The 21,597-nt window shown below is 36.7% G+C and overlaps 2 protein-coding genes across 2 annotated transcripts in view; one reads left to right on the top strand and one right to left on the bottom strand.

Annotated features, from left to right (window-relative positions):
* The window catches only part of LOC129420946 (TANK-binding kinase 1-binding protein 1), a 53,698-nt gene extending 43,529 nt beyond the window's left edge, over positions 1 to 10,169 (bottom strand). The window contains exon 1 of the mRNA XM_055176129.2: positions 9,995 to 10,169. The gene's annotated coding sequence lies outside the window, so the exon portion shown is untranslated. The remainder of the gene's footprint in view (positions 1 to 9,994) is intronic.
* A 2,763-nt stretch (positions 10,170 to 12,932) lies between these two features.
* On the top strand, positions 12,933 to 19,543 carry pdk2a (pyruvate dehydrogenase kinase 2a). Its single transcript, XM_073867007.1, has 11 exons — positions 12,933 to 13,204; positions 13,691 to 13,832; positions 14,627 to 14,698; positions 15,251 to 15,435; positions 15,518 to 15,607; positions 15,771 to 15,848; positions 16,083 to 16,159; positions 16,254 to 16,356; positions 17,128 to 17,234; positions 17,905 to 18,018; positions 18,127 to 19,543. Exons 1-11 carry the CDS (start codon positions 13,087 to 13,089, stop codon positions 18,268 to 18,270), a joined length of 1,230 nt encoding a protein of 409 aa, XP_073723108.1. The 5' UTR covers positions 12,933 to 13,086; the 3' UTR covers positions 18,271 to 19,543.
* The last annotated feature ends 2,054 nt before the right edge of the window (positions 19,544 to 21,597 follow it).

Below are 21,597 nucleotides of genomic sequence, written 5' to 3'. Positions count from 1 at the left end.
TTACTTACAGTATACTGTAGGAGCACAATTTATAAGCGAAAAACACAGTGCTGGGTACATTATTCAAACTGGATGTAAAATTGAATTTTGCAGACACACATAAATGAAACAAATGTGCCCGATCCACACCTGGCAGAGAGTCAGATCTGTAATGATTTCAATTTGATAATAGAAGTCGGCACCTTTAGCACTCAATGGCTGTTCTGCTTCATTGTTCAGTCACACAGCAACTTCAGCAAACGCGGAGGAATGAATTATCCAAAAACATTGGTCTGCTCTCACTCAATGCACTTCACATATATATATATGTGTTGGTTTTTACGCTCTGTGTCTTGATATATTACTGCATTACCAAAATGAAAGCTCTGAAGTGTCCTTGGCAAAGACATGTACTGTAGCACTTCCAGTGAAAATCTCATTCATGCTGGAAATCAGGTTTAGGGGGATGTACAGAAACAAGGTCAAGGTAGTGACAGACTGATGGAGAACGACAGAAAGCGAGGTAGGAATTAAACACTTGGCTCTGCTTAAACAGCCATAAACTGGGTTTTACAAAAGGGATGTTGTAGTCTCACGCCCACACCACTGAACCTAACGGAGATGAACGAATTCCAATACAGTAAATGCCTCAGAGACAATCAGAGACAGGCAGGCAAGTCTATGACGTCACTCGCACGCATGTGGAACGACTGTGATCAGCATCTGCTCTGTCGTTTTTTCTTGAAACTATGCATCTGAAGGAGGGGCCCCGGGAATAAATTGATCACGTAACACTTCGAGAAACATGAGGAACATAAGAGAAGAGTGGAGAAGATCTCATGCAGTGACTTGTGAAGTGATGGCAGTCTCATGACGATAGCACTCTCTTTTCCACTCACATGCAATTCAAACAAGCGTGACAGCAGTGCACATGTACATGCAAACAAACATTGGGTTCATTTTAACTCTTAGTTGTCACCATACATTGGAGACAAATAATTAAGGTTTTAGAAATATCTCAAAATATCTTCCTTCGTGTTCATCAGAACAAAGAAATGAATACAGATTTGTAACATGAGAGTGACACAATTTTCATTTTTGGGTTATCTAAGAGCTACGCACAGGCTACGCAGAGCTATGCACAGGCTACGAATAGCCTACGTCGTAGCTACGGCGTAGAACCTATGCACGACTGTAAATCGGGCTTTACAATTAAACTGAAATTTCTTTATGACTGCCACTAGGGGGCGAACCCCCAACAGTCATGTCCTGATGTAATATACAATGAAAAGGCGGTTACGCCTATATAGCTTTAAAATATTAAAGCTCACATAACACACGCTGGTTCTGCATTTCTGATGTTAATCTGGAGTAACTATAGAGTAGTATTACATCCTTTATATCTCCGAAGAGTCTTTAGTTTAATCAGATTTATAAAAGAAAGATTAGCTTTACAGATTCTTTCCGATAACGTACGAAAAAATGAAGAAGGGGGAGTTACTACCGTGGGAGGAGCGCGTAAGAGTCATGCAACACTATACAACACTGTTTAACTTATGATTCACTACATGTTTGTGTCATTTATATAATATGCAGGGACTATTTCCAACATAACACAGAAGTCTTACTTACCGCATGCAACTCATGACCCGGTTGGGACTTTTCAATGAAATTCAGTGCATCAAACCCAATGGCAAAACTCCGCTGCTACCCCGGATAATAAACTATATCCATTGTTTTCATAAGGCTGGCTTTCTTCTCCTTACATCCAAAAACACACTTCTTCTTTCATGCCATTGTTGAGTTTTAAAATAAAACAAAGTTGTGTCGCGTGATATGATTTTTGCAAGTTCTAGCGTCTCCCACTGATTGACAGGTGGGCGTGGTTTTCCGGGAGAAATGCCCATAAAAAGAAGTGATACGTCTAGAAACCCCTGAAACGTCAGCTGGACCCGTAATCGGAAAAAAACTTTCAGAAACTTGTACAAAAATAATCTGTAACATGCCCAACTGCTTTTTTGACACTTTGCGTACGTTTAGCATGAGGAAACAACTCTATAACTGTGTTAATAAGTCAGAATGCATGAAATACCATTGAACCACCCCTTTAAAATAAACATTCATAAACATGAAGTGCAATTTTAGTCATAAGGAGAAGACTATATGAATGTGAATGAAATGTAACAATGTATATAATTTAAACAGTTACAAAAGAAGTTTATGAGCTCTACATGTGTTGATCTTTTACACTTGCACTTTTTTGTGCAATGTTCGATGTAGTTGTTCATAACCATTAACATTTGGCTCTTGCAATGTAAAACTGCAATTGTTTTTAAATATTAAAAAAGTAAATATGAGTTTTCAGTAATTAAAAGCAGTTTTTAATAATTAATACTGGAAACAGGAAGTGTGCATCGTTTTTTAAAAAGGCATGTTTTTTTTTAAATATGACTTTTAATATTTTAATGTATATATATTTTAATCTGGCTCCTGAAAAAGAGTAGTTGAAGACCCCTGGTCTATGGGGTCCCCAGATGGTCGAGAAGAGCATTCCGCAGTCTCGGAGCAGAGCAAAAAGCACGATTTCCCATTTTTTACTTAAAATACTTTTAGAAACCTATTTAGTTACATCTTCAGTCAAGTGGAAAATTTAACATCAGGGGCATCTTACTTCAGCAATTAAGTATACTCCACAACCCTTAAGTCTTTCTGCTCTCTGCACTTGCTCCAATACCACAGTAATGATTGCTACAAAGATAACATCCTATTGCACTGAGCAGTTTTTCAGCCGCTGCATTCATTTTAGTGACTTTGAAAGGCACAGCTGCCTGACGCTAACAACGTCAGTCACACCCCTTTCTTTTCATCCTGCTATAAGGCAGTTGCAAATAACTCTGCTACTATATTAGTGGCGACGCTGGGGTGTGCGAGTGTGCAATATCCTTCGTTCTCCTGATAGCATCTCTGTCAACAACAGCACCGCCAGAGGGGCTGAGGAGAAAGGGAGAGAATTCCGTGGAAATTGCTCTATAGGAAAAGTGGACTCTTGTTATTTTTAGGGACACCTGGGGGAATTTGAGCAGTCCAGTGCCGAGTGCAATGCAAGTGGGTTAACCTGGTTTTCCAGAAAAGCACAACGAGAATATTTTCAAGGCTAGATAGAAGCACACGCTGTCTAGAAAACGCCCCACTCTTTTATCTTGTTATGTCCCCACTAGTCATTTTTCACCCTAATATGCGTCTCATAACCCGCACTCCCTCTTTTTCTATTTCTTGCTCGTTTTCGATTATAGATACATAGCTGTACTACATTACGCCTCCGTGGTGAGGTCTCATGCTGTGTGTGTGCCACCAAAGATATCACTTTACAGAACAATTACATCAATTTCATACGGTCAACCCTTCAGCCACCTGTTCTTTACTGATAATTGCTAAATCAAAAGCTTGGGTTTCCACGCATGGGATAAAAAACGCTACCTGACATTATTGAGGGCAACAAACCAACCAACTCGAGTAACACTTAGCAACCACTTCCAAAGAAACCACCTTTGGTTGGAAACAAGTCTGAAAGCATTTTAAAGGTCATGCAAGGAACAACACAATCCATACCTCCTGTGATGCAGCACAAAAGCACATAAAGACCCTGTGGTGTGTCATTTATAAGTCTTAAACCAGATTCAAATGAGAAATCAAATAGGAAACAGCAGTTCCTGTGGTATACTTTACGTCCAGCCATTACCTAAAAGCAAATGTTAAGGTCAAAGCTGTTTTTGCAGAGATATGGTACACTTGTGTGCCAAAACTGGTTTAACTCTTTAAGAGGAAGTTGTGTAGGCTTTAATACTTTACATTTGCCATCTATTGAAATACATTGATAGAAACACATTAAATATTTTATTACTTCAAAAAGCCCAAAATTTAATAATCATTTTAACCCTGTGGAGATTTTGTTTCATGGTGCATTCTGGGTCTATGAGGTGTAATGGTTGTTGTGAAATATTACTACAGTACTATAGTACAAAATACGGTATCTACAGTACTATACCATATTTTTCGGACTATAGGCCGCGTTTTGTTTATTCATAACTTGGCTGGTGCTGCGTCTTATGGTCAGGTGCACCTTGTAAGTCAGTATGAATAATTTTGACATTTATGAGGCAAGAGACATCATTATCGTCTACAGCCGCAAGAGTACGCGATATGCTGCTTCTGTATTTATGTAATTCAATGGATTCAGTGATACAGGTGATACAAGAAACACCCGAAAATTCTCGGGCCAGCATCATATGTCGAAATTTCAGTCAAAAGCGTTCTATTTCATCATAAACAATCTGAAAACAAGGCTTTAAGTGTAAAATACCAAACTTGTCCTTTAAACTATGTAAGTGGCGCTCTGTTGCGCGACAGGGATTTGAGCAACTTCCTGAGTCGTAGCTGGGAGCCGCGGACAGGCACCACTTGTCGGCACCGGTGTGCGTATTCTCATAGAAAACAATGTGTTCGATTTTTTTAGAACGGCTGAGCTGCGCTTCCGGTGTGTGACTCCCTTTAGTGAAAATATTTTTTAAAGAAATGAAAACTATTGACATTTGTTTTAATTTCAAGGTTCATAGCCAATCCCAGTGTTAATCTATTATGCATTACATGTGTTTAGAGTTGTGGTACCCCCTTAATGTCACATATGTTTGTGTTCATGGCTGGAATTAATAAATAACCTAGCAAGAAAAAGTTTAAATACATCAAATGGTGCTTTTGATCTATTTCATCTCAGATGTTTTGACCTTCTCGCCTACACACAACAATTAAAGGAACAGTATGCAGGATTGTGGCCAAAACTGGTATTGCAATCACAAAGCTTGTGGCTAAAACTGGTACTGCAATCACATAGCTTGTGGCCAATGCACAAAATGACAACATAAACATCAGTTGAGGGCTGCAACTCCACTTTTTAAATGACAATATCCTGGCCAGACCACTGTTGTCATTGTATTTAAAATGAAAATGATTTCTTAATGTCTAGTAACATATCAGGGCCATTTTATGATTAATTGATATAAATTTCTTACATACTGTTCCTTTAAATATTTTATAATAATAATATTTATAATATTAATAATATTAATATTTATAATATTAATATATTTTAACTTATAGTTTATAGTTATATATAATATATTCTAGTTTTATAGTTTAATAACTTAATATTAATTATTAATAAATTATTAATATTACATTGCTGTATAATTCTTATTTATAATTGTACTCTACATTTACAAAAAAACTCATGACTCATATAATATTTTGATTTATGAAGTTGATAATCAACATTTTATGAAGTTTAAGAGTTTTGTACCCCTACTGGAGCCCTGTTTTGTACCCTATTCATGTAGGTGTCAATTTCCCAGATGAACCATGGAATAAAAAGAACACAAACTGAATATCAGAGAAATACAAAGTGGATACTGTAGCAGAGTGGATGTAAATAGAGAGGTATAATATATTTGCAACAGCGTCAGCACTTTAAAAGGTAGAATACAAAAGGGCATATGTCCATTCTCTAGAGGTCATTCTAAAGTGAGCTTAGACGGCGAATCTGCTTCGACTGCCCCAGCATGATAAATGACTACCTACAAACAACAGCATGCTGGAGCATTTGGTTGGGCTTCAATCAGATGACCGTCACCTTGCTATTGACCCGCATTCCGCATGTGTGGACACAGCAGTACGGTGACGGGGTGATGGATGCGAACTCCAGGGACGGTATAGTGATGGGGGCAGGATGGAGATGTCATTTTTGAAAAATCACTTTATGTGCTTAACTCCGATATGTTGAGGTTTTCAGAAATGAGGGGAGAAAGGCTACCTGCTAAACAGCCAGGTCTCTAATAATCCGGCAATCAATCAATTCAAAAAGGCTTCAAACAAATAATAGATAATTTGTTATACTGTTTGTAGTTTTCTCCACAGAATGAAAGTAAATGAATGCATTTACAATTTGCATTTCTGGTTTAAGTTTTGGCATTTCTTTTTGGTTTTACTCACTAACAAGCTTGAATCTTGAAATAGATTTCTTACTGCCAAAGCAACACAGAAATGATTGCAAAAAGCCCTGGTAACTATAAAAAGCCTGTCAGTAATGCTAATTGATGCTCTGTATTTGATTTCAAAACACCAAAGCATGTTTGTGATCCATACAGTTCGAAAACTCTTGAAACCTGAAGAGAAGATCAAAAGGAACGTTTTATTATCCATTCTGTGCTAAGGGACGTTGGGCTGATATTAAAAAGGCAATGTGAACAAAAGCCAGGAAGAAAGTATTGAAATCTCTGGCAGTTTTGCCAGGTCTGTCAAATACCGGAAAGATGGATCAAGAGCAACATATCACCTTGGGCTTAAGTACTAAGTCTATTTTAGTGCTCCCTAACTATTATATCTCCGTGCACCTCTCCGGCTCTCGTATTGGTCAAACTGACCTGCCCGGGTATTTAATATGGCACCCTGTTGGAGAGCTCATTGTGGGTTGCTGTGGCCTACGAACAAACATTTGTCAGCCTGCGAGTGCCTTACATAAACCTGCTTCTCTCTAAATTATGCATGGGAGGTATGAAACTAGAGAAAGTAATGCAATCACGCTAGTTTTGCCGTGAATCACGATTATCGGTCTACGGGGTGCTGAAGTACTTTGTAAGTGTGTTACAAGTGCACATGGTAAAGTGCTTTGTTCCGTTTTGCTCATAACTGAATCCCACCGGGAAAGATCTTAAAGGTGAAAAGTTTCACTTTAATGAAATCATTTTAATTCTGTACAGCTTTAAGAACAGCTCGACATAAGAAGGGTAATCAGCCGAGACCTGGCAATACAATATTATGTCGATTATGTTTGATTAATGCCTAAATGTAAAAGTAAATGTGGGTCATTTAAAGCCCATGTACTGCAAAGTTTTGCTTTGTAGATAATCTTTCATATGTATTGAATTTTGGGGCTTTATACAATTATATGATTTTTTTGGTTGAACAGGAACAATTGGGTATGCAATAATCTTTACAGACTTAAGCTTTACATTAAATAGTGTGCTTAACCAAAAAAAATTTTATGTGAAAAACCGTGAGCCCCATTCACTTCCATAGTATTCTTTTATCCTACTATGAAAGTGAATGGGACGGTTTGGTTACAAACATTCCTCAAAATATCTTCCTTCATGTTCATCAGAACAAAGAAATGTATACAGGTTTGTAACAACATGAAAGCGAGTAAATGATGACAGAATATTCATTTTTGGGTGAACTATCCCTTTAAAGTATTGTAAGATAATATATAAAAATACATTTTGGTTCAAAGCTTATTAGGATGACCTCAAAATGCATACGAATGTGAATGACAATAGATTAATCCAGTAAAACTGATCAATAATTTGTTTAATAAATTGCATTTTGTAAAAGTGAATGAGTGTAACTAAAGACAATCAGAGCCTAAGGCGACTGAAATAGTTTAATTGAGACTAATGACGGTTATTACAGTCGTCCTCTGGGTCACACCAATAAGCCATTCAACTTCTTTCTTTTGCTCTCAGTGCAATATTAAGCATTTGGAAAATTCCCCAAAATCCCTAATTAATCTGCAAAATAACAACTTAAAGCAAAAAGACAGCCACAAACTTAATACAAAAAAGCCTAGCTTGGAAAATTGTGTTCAGCTTTATCACATAAAATTTTGCATTTGACAAACACCTCTATTCACAGTAACTTACAGTGCATTACAAGATAAATATTTTTTATCAGTGTATGTCCCCTGGTTTTAAATCTATGACCTTTAGTGCTGCTAACACAATGCTCTACCAGAAGCTATACAGGAGCACTGCCAGAAAATATGTACACCAGCTGTACCCTTTAAAAAAGTACAGCTTTGCACATAAAGAGTTTATAGTAGTACCTCAGAGGTACATATTAGTACCCAAAAGGTACATATTGGAACCAAATGTGTACATACCTGTACCTTAATTTTTTTGTATTGATCTATTTAGCTCAATTTTACACTAAGCCATCTGGTTATATAAGCAAAATGAGGCTACAGCCTAAGCTTCAAGGGGTCTAGATGTTCAGATCTGAGGATTCACAAAGACGACACACACACAGTTCGTGATAACTCATGTCACTCATGAATGACCCTCTCCAGAAGATTTTTCTGCCACTGTTTTTCCAGCACAGCAATAAATTACTACTGACTTTCCATGTGACCATTCTCTTATAGGTTGAAACAAAGAATACAGAAAAAAATCATTTTATATTCTTTTATGTGTTTGATTACAAAGACCATTTCATAATCACAGGAGGAACACAATGCATGTAGATCATAATTACATGTTGCAACAATGACCAACATAAGAAGGGCTTTGTGACTAGGAATAGCTGTGAGGCTAACATGATTCACCTCCCAACGTCACACTCTTAAATTAGCTCCCGCAGATAGGCTCTCACTAGGAAAAAAAAGGCTGTGCTGCTAATTAAGTGCATAATAATCAAGTCAAGACTCTAAACATAAAAGAAAGAATAAAAATACAGGGCGGTTGCTGAAAAACTACAATGTCCAGTTAGTTCTTGACAATATTTCCTTACAAGGTATTCTTAAAGCGTGACGTAGACTGCCATCCCACGCTTTTCAATAAGCTACCCGACTGAGAAAGCATAATGCCTGTCAGGAGTCAAAATCAAGCTTTTGACAAACAAAGCTTGTTCTGAATCAGTTTCATAGCCTACAGCTTTTATGTGTATTAAAATGAGTATGGCAGATTTAAGCAACTAGAATTAGGAGATTATAATGCTATCAAAAAAAAGTAATCTATAAATAAAGAAATTATTTAGTAGTTACAGAATAGCAATGCATCCAGCAATGCATTTAGTCTTCGCTAAAACAATACCATACTTGAAAGCTTCTCTTACATAATAAAATAATTGATGGATATGCTATTTTATCATTATGCAAACATTTATGATAAAAATGTTTTCAAAAATAACTGTTTCAGTTTTGGGTATGTTTTTTTAGCCAGATGTGAGAGAGAGCACACAGTTTTTAAACTGGTTCAGCACCTGGAGCTGTCCACTATTCAGACCCATAGAAAACACTGCTAAAACACAACAGACGATCCTAAAAAAAAACTTTATCACCCTAACTGTTTTAGGATCTCAATGAATTTTAGCACATTTACACGGCAGGCATAACAGTTAATGTTAATGAATGGCTGCCAGTCTTTAACAATGCAACGCTTTAAAGCAATTATACCGTTAATTGAGATTTCCTATTCACTTGCCACAACAGTTCCCTACCATGTCGTTATACAGGTAATATGATCTTCTCGTTACACAACAGAGCTTGCTAATGATGTCAGCGATATTTCCTTGATTATTTACGTTCATCTTTTCCTAAATTTAAAAAACTGGATGATAAATGCATACGTAAGAAAAGTTATATACTGTAGCCTATATGTAGTGTTGCGCGAGGCAAACCTATCCACTGCGTCCGCACTGTTATTTACCGTCATATGCCGGTTAGCAAATTTATTCCGATTCAGTCTAGTATTAATCTCGTTGACTTGATTAAACATTAATGAAATATCTTCGCATGGTTTTTCAGTTTTGATCCGTTTGCTTTCATATCGATTTTGCAGTTTGACGATCCGCTTGCAGCGGCTGAGCAATGCTGATGTCAAACCTCCAGCGTCTCCTTTAAGACCAGGCTTTTGTTTCAAAACTGGCTGTATTTATTGCATATGCACCAACGAACAAAAGCTTTAGGCAACTACATACAAACCACAAAATGCGCTTTCAATACATGTTGAAAACGCAAGGCTATGCGTGTCCTCTTTCCATGTAATTACACGGATATTTGTAGAGCACGCTGTAAAACATGGCTGTGCGCTGTTTGCCACTGTGTGTGTTGGAGATGTAGCCAGCACTGCAATACTCTGACAAAAGCGAACCGAAGATATAATTCAATAAAATGAAAAATAGAAACACTCACGGTCTTTTGTGGATCGCTTTTTTGCTGTCATGTCTTCAGTTAAGGGCCAGGCACCCCAGAAGAGCTGCTGAATGCCCGCTGTTCTCCGCTGCTGGTGTTGGGTTCAGTTCCTCTCAACTGAGATCCGAGAGAGTTTGCGCGTCTCTCGAAGCTACGAGCGTCATTGTTAGGAGGTCAACATAAAACATCATCATCACTGTGCTGTATAGCATTTTCTAATGTTCATAATCTGCTGAGATTGACTTGACCTCTTTGCTGTTTGGGCTGCTGAAAATAATTTATAAAGAGGCAATTTCTTTATGAATATAACGCTTGTGCTCTGACCTAATTTAAACCAAGCTGATTGATTTTGAAGCTTTAACCATTTAACCATAGACTCATTGACTCTTGACCACACTACTTAAAGGATTAGTAATTTTCTTAAAAAATAAATCCAGATAATTTACTCACCACCATGTCATCCATTTTTGAGAAAACATTCCAGGATTTTTCTCATTTTAATGGACTTTAATGGACCCCAACACTTAACAGTTTTAATGCAGTTTAAAATTGCAGTTTCATAGGACTCTAAACAATACCAAACGATGCATAAGGGTCTTATCTAGCAAAACGATTGTCATTTTTGGCAAGAAAAATAAAAAATATGCACTTTTAAACCACAACCTCCCGTCTGTTTGACGAGCCAGCACGACCTCACGTTATCACGTAATGACGTCGAAAGGTCACGTGTTACATTTGTGAAATGCATATTTGCGGACCATTTGAAACAATAAACTGACACAAAGACATTAATTAGTATCATTTGACATACAACAACATCGGAACGGTCTTCTTTCTCCACACTTGAAAACACTGAGGCGTAGTTTCGCATACGTCATCCGTGACCTCTTTGTTTAGTGGTTTAGAGTCCTTTGAAACTGCAATTTTAAACTGCATAAAAACTGTTAAAGGAACAGTATGTAAGAAATTTATATCAATTAATCATAAAATGGCCCTGATATGGTACTAGACATTAAGAAATCATTTTCATTTCAAATACTTATATCACTGACAAGAGTGGTCTGACCAGGATATTGTCATTTAAAAAGTGGAGTTGCAGCCCTAAACTGATGTTTATGTTGTCATTTTGTGTATTGGCCACCAGTTGTGTGATTGCAGTACCAGTTTAAGCTACAATACTACATACTGTTCCTTTAAGTGTTGGGGTCCATTAAACATAACATGACAAGACAAGATCATTATTTCAGGATTTTATTTATAACTTTTTTTGAATGGTTAATAACTTAAAGGAACAGTATGTAGGATTGTGGTCAAAACTGGTACTGCAATCACAAAACTCGTGGCTTAAACTAAAAACAAGGAGCGGCAGGAATTTTTCATCTTAGGGTGGCTGTGTTCACACACTGCCAACGCACATTATGTCCAAACACCTTGTAAAAGTTGTAGCCTAGGTGGATAGCTGCCCACTGCTCTGGGTGTTCATGACTTGCAGTGTGTTTACTACTCACTGGGATGGGTTTAATGCAGAGGTCACATTTCGAGTATGTGTTGTTATCATATGTGTGTTTTTATTTATTTATGGATTGCATGGTTTGGATAAACATTCTAGATTTACACTTGACATTTATATGGATTAGGCAACAGCAGCGAATTATGTTTTAAAATATTACTTTATGAAATGGCTATAGAGAAAAACAGGACACCAATGGCCCATGTCTGACCATAAAGAAAGCTTCCACTGTGAGTGTTTTCTTCTCCATATTCTTGTCCTGGCATACATAACAGAGTCATTTAAGTCATTATTTAGGATTTAATTTAATTAATATATATATACTTGATATTTAAGAACATTGGCACTAAATATATGGTACTAAAAATGGTTCTTCTATGATTACGAGCAAAGAATCACTTTTGGTGCTATATAGCACCGTTTGTTTTTGCCTAATTTAATAACATTGCTATTGTTATTCAGCAGCAATTCTGTTTTAAAATATTACTTTGTATGAAACGGCTATAGAGAAATGGTAGTTTGGATGCTGTAATAAATGCAATTGATCTGAATGTATTAAAGGTCTTCTATTTGAAAAGAATGCAAAACTGGACACCAATGGCCCATCATGTCTGACCATAAAGAAAGCTTCCACTGGGAAAGTTGTAAAATATTCCCACATTGAGCACAAGGTGGTGCCGTTGAGCACTGGTTGAGTTGTATGCTTTGAACATGATTTAATAGTGGAATGAGCCACCACATGTCGATTTATCGAGGCCTCGATTGTAAGAAAACAAGCTTATGATGCTCAATCCACACAATTACTGAATGCACATGTGAATCTCCCAAGACATCTCGGTACATATATTTATGATAAGCATGTTCATAGAAATGTCTACAAAGAGGGTTGTTTTTTGACTTGTTTAGCCCACTGATGACTGGATGGAGTTGGTAAAATATGCATGAGTGACTTGCTTCTTATCGAGATTGTCCTGGTTATGCAAGAAGGTGTTTGGCCTGCTCCTGTTCTTGGTGTCTTTCATGGAACATAATGTCCTCAACCATGCATTCACAGTTCATAACATTAAGCCTCTGTCAGGTATATTATCCATTAATATTTTATAAATGTGTCCTGATAAGATTACAGGTGTAAAATTAAGTTTAAGTGTTGTGTTAAAAAATCTAGTTTTTAGTGTATTTTATTTATTCTGCCTTATTTCATTTAGCTCTGTGTTGACAATTTCCTTCAACTAAAATGTAATTATAGAGATATGATTAAATTAAGCTTATTGTCTACCATCTATTACCGTTTATAATGTGAAGAAGTACAAAGAGTATGCACGTGTTGTTTATGTCCTCAACATACTGTATGAACATGAGATGCACGTACGTTGCTCCACCTTCGCGCCTCGCTATTGGACAAATCTGGAGTAGTAATAGTAAACTTGGGCTCTGATTGGTTGTAAAGTGTTACGGATGAACAGAAGCTGTTTTAGAAAATATCGTACATCGCAGTATATGCATTATAAACAACATCCTAGCTATTGGAAATATTGGATACCTGCATCTGTGGTTTTAAATCAGTTTAAGACCAGTCATCGAAATGAAGTTCGTCAGGTTTATTATGAAGAACGCTGCCTTGGCCAATGCGCCTCAACACATCGAGCACTTTTCCAAATTTTCGCCTTCACCACTTTCTATGAAACAATTTATAGATTTTGGTGAGTGATCATTCTCCTGTGCTATTTGTTATCACTTGGGTGTATTTAAAATGTGTATTTTCAGGCTGATTGACTCATAGCTTACAATGCTGCCAGTTATCGTGGTGCAGTCAGTCCAGGGTTTATTACGTGGCTCATACAGTAATGTGTTACTACTACGATGAACATTATGTACGTTTGTGATTGGGTGCGTTGCATTGCATGTGCTGTTTGCATGTGGACTGCATTTGATCAAGCTGCACCGAAATAATGCATCGCTCATATCAGCCGAGTGTTGCATCATTTAGCTGGTGTGTCGGCCCTGCGATATTTGTAGATGACTTTGTTTTATTGCGGTATGAAAAATGCATTTTTCAGTTCCAAGATTACTGTATTATATACAGTCTCGTGTGTTTACATGCCTTAACGTATCCTATCAAAGCAATCGAAATTAAAATGAATAAAATTTAATAAAAAAAATGTTTATTTTTTTGTTCTACTAACCAGGTTCAACAAACGCATGTGAAAAGACGTCTTTTGTTTTCTTGAGACAAGAGTTGCCTGTACGTCTGTCCAACATTATGAAGGAAATCAACTTGCTTCCCAAAAGACTCCTTACAACTCCTTCTGTGCAAATGGTTCAAAGCTGGTAAGTTATAAAGAACGTTACCCCATTAAGTGATTTTCATTTTTTGGTTTAAAAATGACGATTATCGGTTCAAGACGTGTTGTCACACTGGATATTTATAGCATTACTCCGTAAACACGGTGATCTACTTGAAACAAGGCCAAAAACTGACGTGTGTTGACTTTATGCGGCGGTGTGCAGGCTGTTCGGTGTATGACATCAATTTACTGCAAGAGCGATTCAAAAGCATAGAGATCAATGCACTTGAATCGCTCTCGCGTTACTTTGATGTCATACCGCGATCACTCTGCGCAGCGCCAAAACATTTGCTGACGTAGAGCGCGTGAACTTTGTCCTACATTTGTTGTCTGGGTGGGTTCTTCCAGTAGGGTCTCTCTGTTATGAACTTTGGACTATTTTCACTGCCTCGTGCCTTCTGGCCACACGTCTCCTTGTTTGTGCCTTTTGGGAAGAGTGGAAACTTGGAAACAGACACCGTCAAAACAAAACACTATTCCATTAATATGCATAAAATGCACGGTGTCAACATTGTTGCACTGGTGTTTTGCAAGGACATTACGTCAATGTTTTTGTGCATGGTTCCCTTTACTAGGTTAAGCTATTTGTCATCCATCTCAATAGATCCCACACATTTATAGAAATTTAGTGTAATTTCAGAACATATACAATTATAAGTGATTTTTCATGTTACAAAAGGTCAAGAAAGTGTTATATCTAAAAATGTAAAAAAAAAATTCTTTTTACCTGAAATACTTGATGTAAATGCATATCCTCTGGTTTGTTTGTGTGCCAAGGTATAGTCAGAGTTTAATGGAGATCTTGGAATTCTTGGATAAAAGTCCAGATGACCACAGTGCATTAGAAGAGTAAGTAGGAAATGGTAAAGAGTTGGATGTTATGAAAGCAATTGAGGAGTTCAGACGCAAAACCCTCTTTGTGCGTCTTATGTTTTTTTTAATGAGCATTTTTTATCAGACTCTTAGTAATTTTACAATAAAAAGTGGCAATAAAAATTGTATTTGTCAGTAACTAATATGCCTTATTTTCACAAATGGCACTTTAATCATTTAGTCATGGAACCCAGGTATTTGATAAACATACAATATGTTGCCAAGGGCATTTGGTCAATGTCATTATATAATTTTTGACAGAGGAGAAGTTTAGCTGCTTTTGCATCAGAGCTCCTTATTTCACCCCAAAATCAAGAACAACAATTTTATTATATGTATAATAAAATTTTACAAAATTTTCCAACAGCATTAAGATTTCTCTCACAATTAAGCACATTTATGTAATATTTAATATTTCTGTTTCTTATTTATGCAATAAAATATGAAATTGGTCTGCAATATGTTCACCCAAACATGTGTCCATCTAGCAAAAGTGACATAGTTTAACCCTCTTGACTATGCACACAGGTTTGTGGCTACTCTGGTCAACATCCGAAACAGGCACAATGATGTCGTACCCACTATGGCGCAAGGTGTGATCGAATACAAAGAGGTTTTTGACCAAGATCCAGTCACCAATCAGAATATTCAATATTTCCTGGATCGCTTCTACCTGAGCCGGATATCCATCAGAATGCTGATCAACCAGCACAGTAAGCACAATTTTCAACCATTAAGTTCATGTTTTGTATTTTGAATTGTTTCATTAATTCCTTTTATTTTAATTATTTTCAGCTCTTGTTTTTGATGGTACCACAAATCCAGTTCACCCCAATACCATTGGCAGTATAGACCCTCATTGTCGGGTGGCAGAAGTTGTTAAAGGTACGGTTTAAGTAAACAAATCAGTTTGCAGTCTGATAAAAATTTGCTGCTGAGTGGGTGTTTGTAACACCCTGCTTCAGATTAGTGAGTGGTTTGTTTAGTCAACACATTACAGTTTCATTTATTTCTAAAAATATTGTCTCTTCACATATGTTTCATTTAGATGCCTATGAAAGTGCCAAGATGCTGTGTGATCAATATTACCTCAGTTCCCCTGACATTGTGCTTCAAGAACTCAACAGTAAGGAAAATCATCATGTTCATTTTCAAATAAAGTGGAAAAATCTTATATTGTGTTTTTTTATATGTAATTGTCCAGAGCTCAGCAGTACATGCAATTTTACATTTAGTTACAATATGAACTGCTAAGACCTTATTAAAATGCTGCTGTGCCTTTTACAACGTTTACAACAATGATTCTAACCCTTTTACCAATTTTATTCACAACCTTTTGTATTTTCTGTTTTGTTTAACACAAATAATAGGAATCAGCCTATTAACATAGTGTATGTGCCTTCCCATCTCTACCATATGCTGTTTGAACTGTTTAAGGTGAGCTGTAGCCCATCTCATATTCTGTTCTCAAACAATGCTATTTACCCAAGAGAAACGGAATGTTGTCTTGACAATATGCTTCCTTTCACAGAATGCAATGAGAGCAACCATTGAAAACCATAAGGATGGTTGCAATCTTCCACCTATTCAGGTTATGGTGGCTGTAGGAGGAGAGGACCTCACTATCAAGATGACTTGAATGGAAAATATCCGTATTATAAGATAGCTCCAAACTTATTTTCTTCTCACATTTTATCTTAGTTCGATTTTATGTGTTACTTTATTTGTTAACTAAGTACAAAGCACCATGCACTTTAAACGTTTTTTTTTTTTTAAGTCAGACTAAGGCAATTATTTGACTTGTGAAAGTACAGCAAATGATTCAATCCCACTTCAAAGACCTTCATAATGTTATTCTAGCTCATTTCAACTTTCCTGACTAATAAGGAGGTGTAATAAATTATAAAAATTACATTATATTATTCCAACTGAATAATTCCAAGTTGATTAAACTTATAAATTTAAGTGCAACTGATATTTTTTGTTTTCCTATAGTTACCCGGTTATGCAACTGTGTCATGTGTACTTGGATTGTAGCTTGCCTATCGAAAAATCCCACGGTTTTTATAGCTCAATCGTAACTGCCTATTTAAACAAACTTATCGGTTGCATAACTCAGTCTTGACATAACCGTAGCCAGCAGCGAGTTTTCCCTTCAGCGAAACTGTACAAACCAACGCACCTGCTGTTGTGTAACACAATAGATTAGAGCTGAATGACCTTGTTGTTTGGTTACCTTGACAATATGCTGATTTAAGACCTGTATTTGTGCCAAGTTCATTAGTGATCAGAGGTCAAAGTTTTGACCAGAATCTGTTTTTCCTGCATCTCACACTGTAACTGAGTTGTATATGTCCATCTTTTTTTTTTTTACCTAACTTTGTGATCTTTATGGTTTTAGATGAGTGACCGAGGTGGTGGAGTTCCCTTTAGGAAGATGGAGAATCTGTTTAGCTACATGTACTCCACTGCACCGACCCCTCAGATGGATGCTATGGAAAGAGCTCCGTTGGTCAGACAATCTTTCATCTTTTAATCCTTCATAAACAAAAGCTACTGTATTCATTTAATTAAAACGATTAATTACATTATATAGAAATGTTGCAAGTAATAGCCAGGGTTCCCACAGGTCCTTGAAATCCTTGAAAGATTGTGAATCTGGGGAAAACAATTCAAGGCTCTGGGAAGTTTTTGAAAATATATATACATATATACAGGTCATTGAAAGTGCTTGAATATATTTTATGCAAGGAGTTTTCTGGAAAAAAATCTATATTATTCCCTGTGTAGTGTAGGATAATATCATAAAAATTCTAGACTTTTTAAGCACCTGTGCTAAACTGTTCACTTTAAATGCTTATATCTTTTGTATGTGCATGTTGATTCATACCAAAATGCTTTTTTGCATTTGACACATGAAAACATCTCGAGTTATGTATGTGACTGTTGTTCCTTGAGAAGGGAACGCAACGCTGCGTCTCCCTTGCCATACTTTCTGCGCCCCGTAAAACCGTCTTTGGCAATATTTCGGATAGCGATATACTTCCTGGCTCACGTGTCACCCTGTCTTTGTCGATAAGCCTCACGATTGGTTGAATTTAGATGTCTTTAAAGTGGTAATGCATGCTGGGCACAGTCTGATCAGTCTCCTTTCAATAACATTAGCCTGATTTTATCTGCAGGCTGGGTTCGGTTACGGGTTGCCCATCTCCCGGCTCTATGCCAAGTATTTCCAGGGTGATCTTCAGCTCTATTCGATGGAGGGCCACGGCACTGACGCAGTCATCCACTTAAAGGTACATTTAAAACCTGCTTAGGAACACATTGGTACCGGAAACACTTTAATTGCTGTAAATTAAATTATACTTACTTTCTTAATATAATGAAATGTGTTCTTTCCTCAGGCTTTATCCACTGACTCAGTGGAGAGACTCCCAGTTTTTAACAAGACAGCTCGGCGAAACTACGAAGTCAGTCAAGGGGCAGATGATTGGTGCGTTCCCAGCAGAGAGCCCCTAGACCTGGCTGTGTTTCGACTGGCAAAGTGAAAAGAAACTCACTTCTGGAAGGAATCTAGTACAGTTCCACGACAGGACCGGAGCGAAGGGCGATCGTAAGGTTGGGACCGGACGCTGTCCACGTGGCCGGCCACCATCTCTGCACTCACTTTGAAGCTGCGTAATCTCTTCGCAATACTGTAGTTGTCGCATGCAATGGTTTTCTTCTGCATCATGACTATATCATTTACTTTTTGGTTTGAGAAAGTAGGTTTTGTCATAGTGTTACCTGCAGACAATAGCAACTCATATGAAGTGTGAATCTTGTAAAGTGCCAAAATGTATATAAATCACCCTTCCTTCTATGGGAGACAGTGATGGGGAAGATTCCGGGCCAGAGGAGGAATTCACAGCAGTGTTAAAAGAAAAGAGAAGTGGCCCTCTAGGCTGTTTTTTGGAACTAGCATTAAACAACAGACATGTGCTAAGAAACTTAAGATAAATAGCCATGGTAGTGTTATAAATCAGTATGAAACGCATGATGGATCATTTACGCTTAATGGATCATTTTGGGGTGGTCGTAGACAAAACAATGGCACTGATATATGTTAAGATACGTCAGTGCAAGATGTTTTTAAATTAAGGCAGCATTTAGGATAAGCCCTGTCCGAGAAACCGCCCCATTAGGGAACTTCAAGAACCGAATGTTAAATCTGCATTAGCAGCACTGACATCACATAACACTCCTTATTAAATGATGATTGTTAATATAAAGTATTTCTACACAGTATGTCTACTCAGAATAGCCCAAAAGGCTGAACTGTAATATCACTTTGCGATTTGAGCGTGTGGCCAAACATATTTATGTCATCACTAGTTTTGTCTTCGGACTGTTACTAATGTATAATATATTGGGGATCACAGATGTGTTTAGAACCAATAAGAATGTACTGTACCAATAACAATGTTTAAACTTGAAACACTAACAACATGTATTTGCCGAGCATTTCAAACACAGAGTTTTGTGCACTTGTTTTCTTATACGAGTTAAAAAAAACTTTAGATACCTCACCTAGAGTTCGTTTTCCAAATTTAAGACCTTTGCTTTAGATTTAGTTTTGCATTACACAAAATTCATAGAAATTTTGCATTTGTTATGATATATATTTTTGGGGGGAGCACTTACATGTAAGGACCATGTTATATTTATGTTCTGTTTGTTTTACTTAAACATGCTAAAATCCTAAAAAGACTTATTTTTGTAATATGTTCTCCATGTAAAGCCATGTGTACAGAATGGAAATAAAAACTTGTGTTAATATTACTGTGTAGTGTAGTCAATTGTGAGTCAATGAGTTCATTTGTGTTGAACCTAATGTGTCTGTAAAGTTTTATTGATGCATATAATCGGGATGGATGATAAGCTAAATAGAAATCCAATCCATTAATGATTAAAGGGATAGTTCATCCAAAAATTACAATTCTGTCATTATTTACCCATCCTCATGTTGTTTAAGAACGGTATGATTTTTTTCTGATGAACACAAAAGAAGAAATTTTGATAAATGATGATAAGCACACAACTGGTGGAAACCATTGACTTTCATAGTAGGATAAACAACTACTATGGAAGTATTGTGATAAATGATAATGAAGATATTTTGACAAAATATGGTAAGCATGGAGTTGACGGTTCCTATTGAATTCCATAGGATTTGTTTTTCCTACTATGGAAGTCAATTGTTCCCACCAGCTGTGTGCTTATCATCATTTATCAAAATTTCTTTTTTTGTGTTAATCAGAAAAAAGAAATTCATACAGACTAGAACTACATGAGGGGAAGAAAATTAAGACAGAGTTTTCATTTTTGGGTGAACTATCCCTTTAAATAATAATGTTTTTTGAGCATTGTACTGTATGTGATTAAAAGCAACAAGAAAATAATAAAAAGTGAGTGGAATGTTGAAAAATATTTGGGGGGTTAAGGGTTTGCATCCCCCAAAGAAAATTCATGACATAAAACAGGGATCTTCAAACTTTCTACCACAATGTATAAAACAATCTGGGCTACTTTTTTGATATTGTATATTCAAAACTTTTTTGTTTTACTTGTTGATTTTATTTTATTTTACTTGTATACTTATATATATATACAAGTCAACATTCGAAGTGGATCAAAAACGTTTATCAAAGTTGTCCTAAGACAAGAATGGGTATTGGTTTGAAGACTTTTAAGTAACTTTTAGGAAAGGTTTTGATCCACTTCAAATGTTGACTATTGTATTTACTTAGATATGTTTATCATTGTTGAACATGTTAATATACATAAAACTAAAAGAAGTTAAGCATATATAAAAAATATTTATAAATAAATAACTGTAATAAATATTATAATTGAGGCTAATGGAATGTGCTTTGGTGTGCAACTCACAGACTCCAGGGCACCATTTTGGATACCACTGACATAAAACAACATCTAACTTAGAATGTCTAATTTAAACAAAACTGTTGGTTAGCCTTATTTAGAGGTTTAATTACAGAATTTACAATAAATTAATGCATATTATAAAATGTCATACAACTTGGGCTCTCTTTTCACAATCTTGCGCCTGCCCCAGTTTAAGAACCACTTACAGTAAAGGAAAACACCACCGTTTTTTAATATTTTTTGTTCTTACCTCAACTTAGAGAAACTAATACACACGTATCTTTTTCAATGCGTGCACTTAATTCTTGTACAGCGCTTTGTGAATGTGTTATCACTTAGCCTAGCCCCATTAATTCCTTAGGATCCAAACAGCCATGAATTTAGAAGCCACCAAACACTTCCATGTTTTCCCTATTTAAGCGTTTTGAGTGATGCGCAGATTGATCCGAAATGAGTGGGTGTCGTGTCACCCCTCGTTATGAGTCATCCAAAAATATCGGGTGCGGATTTTTTATACATTGACCCCCGCATCACTGATTCGCATTGGCTACCCGCCAATGTGGCCGGTAGATTGACAGTGTTACATCACTGATGCGAATTGAGTGATTCATTGAGAGGATGCGACTGCTGTTTGACAACGTTCATGTGATTGGAAAGAAGATGAGGCACTTCTCTGACTACGTTTGGATGTGCGAGTAAGTATTAAACTGTTGAGATGGGATGAGAATGCAATGCTGACATAGGCTACACAATCACAGTTGCAGATTTGTAGTGCTGTGACGGATCAAAACTCTTGATGTGTAAACTTTAGAGAGAGTTGCGCTACTGTGTCTTATATTGTAGTATATTTACATACGTTTTGCGAATAGAGGAATGAAAAACGTATGTGCGGCGTTTATGTGCGCAGTTTGGAATTCCCTCTCCATCTGTGTGTGTGCGCGCGGGTTTAA

The sequence above is a fragment of the Misgurnus anguillicaudatus genome, chromosome 4, assembly GCF_027580225.2.
Source record: "Misgurnus anguillicaudatus chromosome 4, ASM2758022v2, whole genome shotgun sequence".
Taxonomy (NCBI): Eukaryota; Metazoa; Chordata; class Actinopteri; order Cypriniformes; family Cobitidae; genus Misgurnus; species Misgurnus anguillicaudatus.
The sequence above is the reverse complement of the archived record's forward strand: the minus strand, read 5'-3'. Positions and strand labels throughout refer to the sequence as shown.